This window comes from Sycon ciliatum, chromosome 3 (genome assembly GCF_964019385.1).
Source record: "Sycon ciliatum chromosome 3, ocSycCili1.1, whole genome shotgun sequence".
Classification (NCBI taxonomy): Eukaryota; Metazoa; Porifera; class Calcarea; order Leucosolenida; family Sycettidae; genus Sycon; species Sycon ciliatum.
In genome coordinates this window covers 7,741,502-7,751,229 of record NC_088645.1, presented here as the reverse complement: position 1 = coordinate 7,751,229, position 9,728 = coordinate 7,741,502, and the positions used below count along the sequence as shown (strand labels likewise).

Sequence of the window (9,728 nt, the reverse complement as noted above, 5' to 3'; positions counted from 1 at the left end):
GCCCGTATGTGGTGTTCCCAGTGAGTCAACTTCGCTAATAACGACTGCTGATATAACGACAATTCGCGAATAACGACAGAATTTTCATGCCCAGAGCAAAGTCCCATTCAACTGTAACACATTATAATGAGACTTCGGGTATAACGACACTTCGCGAATAAGGACACTTTTCTGATGCCCCGCCTGGTGTCGTTATAAGCGAAGTTGACTGTAGTTCCCACTGTGCTGTGTGCGCACAGGGAGTCGTACCCAAACTAAACACGTGACTACTGAGTACTGTACATCTACTGTACAAGGGAAGGTGACACTGCACAGAAATCCGTGTCTCAGGGGTTGCCTCGCACACGTTGCCACCATCTGTAACACCATTGCTATACAAACAGTATGTTCGGCCTGCGTTAGAATACCGGTATGCAATTCTGGTCTGGCACTGCCGCATGACTGCATAGCAACTACTTTCAGCATTGGATGTTCTGCAGGCTAAAGTACAAGTATGCCGCGCCTTTTTGCGGAAGAAAGCGGTTCAGTTTGACCAAGAGTACATAACCCCTGGGGGTTATGTACATGTACTCTTGGTTTGACACACACGAAACGAAGGAAGTTAATTCTTCCTGATGACGTCAAAACTAGTAATACACATAATGATGGGACTTGGTGGGACTTTTCGGTACTAGCAGTGGATTCCTCGCTGGTAGGGTGTCCGGTGCACTCATTACTGGCTGATGTTTACCTCCCCCCCACCCCCCCCCCCCCAGGCCACCCTTTTGCGAAGGAAACTACCCAAATAGGCACGGATCCATACAGAATCTTGATGATCCCAACTAGCACACCCTATGGTTTCAGTGTAATTTCTTACGTAGGTGCTGACCGGTGGAATGCACTGCCACCTGCTCACCACCTGCTGAATTTAGATCATCCATCAAGACGTTCTTAGGGTTCCCTAGCCCTGTAAGAAGGCGATGACGCCTGTTGGGAATTCCCTAGTAAAATAAGAATAAAAAATAAAATAAAATCCCAAAGATCAAAGATTTAGCTGCACGGTGTCATGACTATGGCTGGCAAGTCTGTGAGGTAACACTTTATTTCTATTTTATATGAAAGTGCACATGCCTACACTTTCAAGCCCTATTCCCGACCCCTGCTGAATATAATTTTGAAGTAATTATACTAGTATTAAAGTGAGAGCCATTGTCCCTTCAGGGCAGGATACAAGTACCAGCAAAGAAACTGCACCAAAGCAGACATCAAACCCTGCTGAGAGTAGCAGCCCAGCATGGACCGCCGCATGCCACACGCGTGCGTGTGTGTGTGTGTGGATGTGAGTGTGTGTGTGCGTGGGTGCGTGTTCGTGGTGTTACACTGCCTGCATTCGCATGCATAGTGCGACATATCTTGCAGGAACAATGCATGGATGTACATCTACATCTACAAGCACTCGCAGACTCCGTTGCATCCGGCATTTACACTTTGCATGGATATGGTGTGGGAATCCATGCTGAATCGCCATGCTTACAGGTCCCTCACACTAGACAGTATTGGCGGGTAGCAAAGAACGCAGTGTTGTAGAACAAGACTTACAGGCTAGGATTCCACCAAGCACAGCATGCCAATGTATACCCGGCGACTCAACTGTGCAGCATAGACTGTGGAACATGAAAACGAGAACGGCCTGGGCTAGGATGCTGACCTCCTCCCCCTCCCCCCCCCCCCCCCAGTTCTTCCACACCTGACAGTATTATAGACACACGCATAATAGCTGCATTGAACTTGCAAGGAGACGTAAGAAAAGAAGAAGAAAGAAAGAAAAAACATAGCATAATTCTCTATTGGAAATAGAATTCGTGCTGCACGGTTAATTAACTTAAAGCAGGAAAATAAACATGACTGTACACTTGTCGGTCAAATAATAATAATAATATGCAAATCGCTATAATCAAATCTCGTAATTCCTTATCTGCTCAGAGTGCTAGATGCCTATATATGGTGGCAGAGCGTGTTCTTTAGTACAAGAGAAAAAAGACAGCCTGACGAACGTTGCTGCTACAAAACGTTTCATGCTAAAAATCAACCACCAGGCCGGCAGCCACCCTCACTACCTCATGGTGGCTTGTATGAACTTTTACTTGACAGAAACAAGCCGCAACATTCGTCACTTTGTCCTTATTCATATCGAGTAACTATAATAATAGAATTCTGTCTTCACAAGATGATTGGAACCAGTAAGAAATGAACAAAAACTACAGCTAACAATAATAAAATACTTGTATAGATCATCCTCAAACACGTGAAGCGCAGGAACTGAAGAGCCACAGGCACTAGCCCAAAGAACACGCACCTCCGGTCACCGTGAGCCGCATGTGATTTGATATGTGTGTGCGCGTGTGGGTGTGTGTGGAGGGAAAAAATGGAAAAAAATGAAAAAATAGGGATTCACTGGCCAGAAAAAGCCAGTTCAATCAGCTGTGTGGTGGATATCAGGCTAAAATTAGTGGCGGTCAATTCATCAGCCTTACAAGCTGTTGAATGGTAAGTGAGCGAGGTGTGAGGTGTGGAGGGGGGGGGGGGGGGGTAGACATACCCATACACATGACGTATATATATACTATATAGATAATACAAAACAATACTTTGCACCGGCGAATTGGCAGGCATGCATTGCTGTTCGTTTGCTATTCAATCTTCCCACGCTCGTAATACCGTGCGTATCTTAGAAGACACTGCTTCTGAAGATTCGCTGACCGCAATTACGCAAGATCAGTACGAACAAAAACAGATAAATATAATCCCTGGGAATAATTTGATGCACACGGAAAGCTAGAACAAGAGGCAAATATTGCCGTCTTGGGAAGACCGCGCGAAAAAGAGTGCCAAAAGGAGACCAAATATCCGCCCAAGACACTGGGCGCGCTCTGCCACACTGACACAAGCGTGCACGCACACATACACACACACACACACAAGCACAGACACGACTTACTCAAGCAGTGCGACTAAGACACAGCGTGTGGCGAATCAATGCGATCCGCCTAAAACCTGGCTGGCTCCGATGGTCGTCGTAGAGACTCGCCGGAGACTTGGGCCCTCAGGTCGGGGCTGGGACCGGGATCACTTCGCGACGCATTGCCAAACCACTTTGAAAGGATTTGCTTGCAAGGCGAAGCAGCCACCTCCAGCCGCTGTTTGCTGTAGAAGTGTGCGTTGTGACTGCCTTGCTTGCGTCGACGCTGGTTGGAGCGTGTTGTCCCTTGGCCGTTGCTTCCTGACATGTTGACTGCATCGCTAGATGAGGAATCTGCAGGTAGGACACAGTAATCAAAGAGCGCAGCCCAACAATGAAAAATGTCAATTGTATTGGGCAGGAAAGGGGAAAGGCTTGGGAATGGAAATTGGGACCTTACTTGAAGGATGTATATCAGGACCTGCACTCGCAAGAGTGAACTATGCGTCTGCTCTATTGCTGGGTCAAGAGCTTGTGGCATGGAGGGGGTAGTGCATGATGCCAGCCATCAAGCATCCCACTTCTCTCTCTCTCTCTCTCTCTCTCTCTCTCTCTCTCTCTCTCTCTCTCTCTCTCTCTCTCTCTCTCTCCTCCCTCCCTCCCGTCTGCTCTATTGCAGGGTCAAGAGCTTGCGGCATGGAGGGGGTAGTGCATGATGCCAGCCATCAAGCATCCCACTTCTCTCTCTCTCTCTCTCTCTCTCTCTCTCTCTCTCTCTCTCTCTCTCTCTCTCTCTCTCTCTCTCTCTCTCTCTCTCCCTCCCTCCCTTCCTCCCCCTTTCATGCCAGAGAGACATGCAAAGCCATGCAATTCACAGCAAGTGCACTACATCACGACAAGCGCAGCATGCACACCTACTGCCCTACATGCAAAACAGTCAAAATTGTCATATGTAGCAGGATCAAACCCACAACAACACATTCAAACTGTACATCGAACTGCATGACTGTATAAAAAATAAAAATAAATTTCACGGTTCGCGCGAGACTCGGCCAAAGGCCCAGTTTTCCGCATCCGCAGGAACGCCACCACCCTCTTGGATCAAGGCGCAGATGCAGCTCCTAAGGCTAAGCGGTGGGAGGTGAGTAGATTACGACTGTATAAGCCAGCTAATAATACCGTGGCACCGTACCGTCGTACATGACTAACGGGTACTCGTTTGCTAACGGATCAGCAGATAAATAGACGGGTACCCGGATCACCCCTTTCACCCCTACTCTCTCACTCACCTCAGACCTCAGACATGCCCATCGCGGGAGCGATGATAGCGAACAGCTATGTTTTAGACATACAGTAAAACCTGTAACTAACGACCACCCCTTGGTGCCCGGAAAAGTGGTCTTTAGTGGCAGGTGGTCTTTAGTTAGAGGTTTGCACCGCGTGACCATAATTATATGGATCCCATTATATGATATGTATGTCAAAGTGCAGATAATACAATCCCCCACCACTTGCGCACTGACATTCTTCTTTCAGATCATACAACACTTGGAGAGCTAGAAAATCTAGTTTTATTGCAGACATTAAATTCAGCTCCTACTTCTGAAGCCAGGAGTCAAGAGTTCCCTGTTGAAGCTTCTCTTTGCGCTGGGCTTCAAGTTTGTTCATGAAGGCACCAAGTTTCTCTAGATTATTGCTATGGTAGACAAACCACGCTGCAACGTAAACTGTTGCAATGTTGAGATGCAGGACAGTGCTTCTTTGCCGGATACTTCTCTGACTTCTGTGGACTCAGTGTGACCTGGTGACTGAGCTGTGTGATTGCACTTCGACAGAGAGCCGCTCAGTCTTAGTTTCTCCTTCGAGTAGTAACATCGATCAAAGAGCGCTTTGGATGTGCTCTCCAAGACGCTTCCTATCATGTTTGTTCTTGACAGCACTTGAAATTATGACAGGTGTAGTGCAGTCCACACTGATTCCACAGTCAGAATGAGACTGCGTTCATTTGTCCAGCTGTAGTATCGAAACAGTCCTTTCAGGACCATGGAAAATCATCAACATTTCGAGAAGGAGCTTTGAGCAATGTTTGATTTCCTACATCGCGGTCGCTAGTTACGGGTCAAAATTCGACATTGGGACAAGAAAAGGCGGTCGCTGGTCGCGTTCAGCAGGTAGTCGCTAGTCACAGTGCATTTTAAATGTGAGACCGTCCGTGCCTGACGAAGTGGTCGGTAGTACCAGGCCGGTCGCTAGTCACGGTGGTCGTTAGTTACAGGTTTTACTGTAGCAACTTGTGCTGGGATTACACCATCCAACAGCTTGCAAGGCTGATGAATTGACCGCCACTATTTTTAGCCTGGTATCCACCACACAGCTGTTTGAAGTGACTTTTTCTGGCCAGTGAATCCCTATTTTTCCTTTTTCCTTTTTTTTCTTTTCTTTTTCTTTTTCTACACACACACCACACCACATACTCCGGCATACACTGGCTGTTGGTAACCACCCAGGAGAATGAAAGAAAAGTCAGGAAGAGTCTGAGAAAGAGAAGAAAGACGTGTGTGACCATAATCGTCGGGAATCGAACCCGCAACCTATCGATTGGAAATCGCTGCACATACCACTGCACCATATGGGACACACACACACACACACACACACACACACACACGCGCGCATGGACGCACACACGCATGCACACACGCCCCCCCCCCCCCCCCGCACACCCATACCCACACACACGCACGTACGCACACGTACACAGACAGACACTTGCACACACACATAGACACACACACACAGACACACCTATGCACACACGCGGACACACGCAGAGCATTTGACAAGCGCTTACTGTGTTCGGTGTCCTGCGAGTCTTCTTCAGACTGTAGGTCGGCATCACCTCGTGAGGATTGTGATGATCTGGCGGTGACCTCTGACGACGAAGTCGAGCCTACAGACGTGCGAGAGAAGGACATCTTGCCTGGTTTTCCGGGGCGAGGGCCATCCTTTTCGGTGATGCCTTGCTTCAACGCTTGGCCTGCCGCATCCTCGTCCATTGTCTCGTGGCCTGTTAAGACGGGGGACTGTGTTGTTTCCGGTGTAATCTTCTCCATGCGCTCGGCTAGGCTTCGACGCAGTGTGGTGTCATCGCCAAGACGATGTAAAGCAAGCTCCGGAGCGTTACTCGGCTTACTCCGCAGCGGCGTGCTGGAAAAGCGACGACTGACCGACACCGGGGCTTGCCAGTCGAGCATTCGCTCAATGTCGGTCACCCCCACGCTGGCAGAGTACTTGCGACTCGTGTACGACGGCAGAACTAGGAGACCGCTGGGACCGGATATGTACGAGGTGGCCTGCACCTCGCCGCCTGGGTGATGGGCCACCGAGACGGAGCGTTGGTGAGACGCATGCCGCTTAGCAGCGCTGGCCGCCTGCAGAATGCTGTCCTTGCGTCGGTGAGCAAGATGCGCTACGCTGTGACGACTCGATGGCCTCTGGCGTCTGGTGGCCGGTGGCTGGGCTGGGGATACATTCCCAGCTACACCGGCCACACTAGCACCAGTAGCAGCAGGACCGACACTGGTAGCACTGCCGGTCTTCCGGGCACGACGGCCGAACGAGGACTTCTTTCGGCCTGGCTCGTCGTCAGCCGGTGGGGGCACCACCACCGTGTTGTGTGTAGATGCTCCGCTGCTGCTGCTGCTCAGTGTGTGATTGATGGAAGCCTGTACCACGGGTGCCTGTACAGTTGTGGGTGCTTGGGCTGCAGCTGTTACCGTTGCTAACGGTGATGTGCCGGTCACGCTGGCTTGTGTCGGCGGTGTAGGTGCCTGCACCGTACTGAAACCTTCCTTAACCGGTGACTTCTGCCAGAAGTCTTCCTTGACGCGCTGCCAGTTGTCATAGTTCTCCATGACACGGTCGAGCACCTCCTGGGTTTCCGGGAAGAGGGCCGCCAGCGATCTGCAATCAGTCGCAAACAACACACACGGGCATGCACGTACACACACGGACACACACACACACACACACAAACACACACACACACACACACACACACACAAACACACGCATACACAGCCACACAGCGGAACGCCATCCTTGTCCTCGCGGCCGGATTGGAGATTTTCTGCATCATCTGCGGATTTCCTGCTGACAGTGCTGTTATGCTGCAGCGGTGCTAAACACAGCGGGCTGGCGCTGAGGCAGAAATTTGCGGATTTACAGCCTCGCACGCGCACTGGGCTCACTAACTAATCTCTGTCAGACCAGGCAGATAGGGTGGTAGATGGAAACTCTTAGTAAAAACACAAACAAATCTGACAGTATCCTACTAACTTCTAACTTACTGTACAGGCAGACAATTTCGTCGGTGAATAATTTCGTCCAACTCCAAAGAAAGGGAGTTCGTCCGGCTGTAAATTCCGTCCATGGATCATTAAAGTGTATTGAAAGGCTGGACAAATCGACATTCGTCCGGCATTTAATTTAGTCCAAAAGCTCTTTGGACGAAAAAGACGAAATTAAATTCCAGACGAATATTTCTGCTTATACAGTACCTCATTTTCCAATAGTAAAGATACTGTAATACCATACATATACCAAGTTACACACACTCACGAGCACACATGGACACGTACACACACATGCAGTGCACACACCATTTGACCATTGGACGCCAATCGCCGGAGGCGATGATAGCGATGCTACGGCAGAAGGCATAGCAACTTGTGCTGGGATTGCACCACTCAACAGCTTGCAAGGCTGAAGAATTGACCGCTAGTATTCAGCCTGGTCTACACCACACAGCTATGAAGTGGCTTTTTCTGGCCAGTGAATCCCTACTTTTTTGGTCTTTTTCATTTTTTTCCAGACACACATCACAACACACACTCCGGCATGCCCTGGCTGTTGGTAACCACCCAGGGGAATGAAAGAAAAGAAAGACGTGTGTTACCATAATCGTCGGGAATCGAACGCGCAACCTCTCGATTGGAAATCGCTGCACATACCACTTCACCATTTGGTACACACACGGACACACACACACACGCGCGCGCATGCATGCACACACACACACACACACACACACACACACGCGCGCGCACACACAAACACACACACACACACACACACACACACACACATCAACCAACCAATAGCCGTACTTACTCAAACACAGGCTGGGCAATGAAGCTGATGAAGCCAATTTGCTCCTCTGGAATGCAAGCAAGATCACGGTTCATCATCTTGCCAGGCTGTGAAGCCAGGGCACGCTCCTAACACAGTACACAACCAAATATGGCATAGAATGTTCTCTTATAGAATTCAGTCCCTACCAATTCGGAACACTGTGAACAGTAGCAACCAAGTGCATTTTTTTCCACTAGCGGCAAATGAACGTGGACATCGCTCCAGAAGTAGCAGTGCAACTCCAAACCAAGCCGTAAAGCATCGCTCATCAGACATTTTTCACTTGCCTATTGTCAAGACTCAGCAGCTCCCAAATTGCTTGATAACGATGCCGAAAAACCATGTCCACCCTTTTCACGTATGATGTCATGCAGAGGATTCGCTGCAGCAGGGAGACCCCTCTCGTGTGCTTAAGATATCACAGAAACCGTCCAGTGCCACACCTCGACAACAACTGCAGACCATCTGGTAAAAGGAGAGCGATCGCTCTCGCGCGCCTTCGCTCTCCATATTTTCTTTTAGGCGCACTTTTCGTCGCGCGCCTTGAGAATTTCGAGCGCATCCGCATCACTATGAAGTTCTGAAACACTCAAATATTTCGTAACTTGGCTTTCCCTGAACGGAATCGAGTAATCGAAAGGTCTGTTCGCATTAGAAAGTTCTCAGCTGTCGGCTCCAAGAAATAGGAAATCGATCCGAGGTCCAATAGTGGAGTCACGGCACTTGCAAGGTATTTCACGTACCGTTGTAAATTTTCACTCCCGCACTTGGGTGGCAATCATATTGCCGGTATTTTGACATAAAGGATTTCCGTCTGTTGCGTTACAGTCCGGGCATGCATAGACCTGTGTGACGCCAGGCACAGGTCTTTAGTGGTCAGCTACAGAACAAAGGAGCGCTCTACGATGAATACTACAAAAATACCATGGATCTTAGCGAATTGTCTCAATTTCCCATTGCGTGTGTCATTGTCCCTGATGAAGGGAAACTAAAGTTGTGGTCCGAACAGGTTTCATTTGTAGTGCGTACGGCGATTTTCCAGAACGAATGTGGCATTTATTGGGTATTGAATCCGATTGGGCCGGCAAGATGTTGAAAAACCCCCGTATTGTGCTCGCCTTGGATAGATACGGCGAGCGACTTTTTTTGGAGGGGGGGGGGTGGTGGGGACTGCTCTCCCACCACCCTTCTTGAGAGGATAGCGAGAGTGATTGTTCACTCTCCTGGATTTTTCTTACACGAAGGTCTGCAACTGCAATCAAGTTGACTGCGCTTTGCCCAAATTTCCTTTTAGAGAGTTTGGACTGGTCGTTTCAACGGATCCCCGAGACTCTCTGCTACCTGATAGGAGTGTTGATCGCTGAGTTCGGTGAAGGATTGATACAGTTACGGCTGATTCAGCACTCACATGTGTATGCATGTTTGCATCTTGCCCTTAAAACATACCGCATTATCCGGAGTATAAGCCGCACTGGAGTACAACCCTTATCCCCATTTGTTTTACCACAAATTACCGACATCTACCCTAGTTATCACCGTTAATTTGATCATCAGAGTATAAGGCGCACCTCCTTTCATTGGGCCACTTTTGAGTGTT

At 49.1% G+C, this 9,728-nt stretch overlaps 1 protein-coding gene across 3 annotated transcripts in view; it reads right to left on the bottom strand.

Moving 5' to 3' along the window:
* Positions 1 to 1,750: 1,750 nt before the first annotated feature.
* Positions 1,751 to 9,728, bottom strand: part of LOC135811308 (uncharacterized) — a 31,004-nt gene continuing 23,026 nt past the window's right edge. For all 3 annotated transcript variants that reach the window (XM_065324526.1, XM_065324528.1, XM_065324527.1), the window contains exons 28-30: positions 8,111 to 8,217; positions 5,790 to 6,901; positions 1,751 to 3,292 (exon numbers count right to left, since the gene is read on the bottom strand). In XM_065324526.1, the coding sequence (XP_065180598.1) occupies positions 3,027 to 3,292; positions 5,790 to 6,901; positions 8,111 to 8,217 (1,485 nt within the window). In that variant the 3' untranslated portion in view covers positions 1,751 to 3,026. The remainder of the gene's footprint in view (positions 3,293 to 5,789; positions 6,902 to 8,110; positions 8,218 to 9,728) is intronic.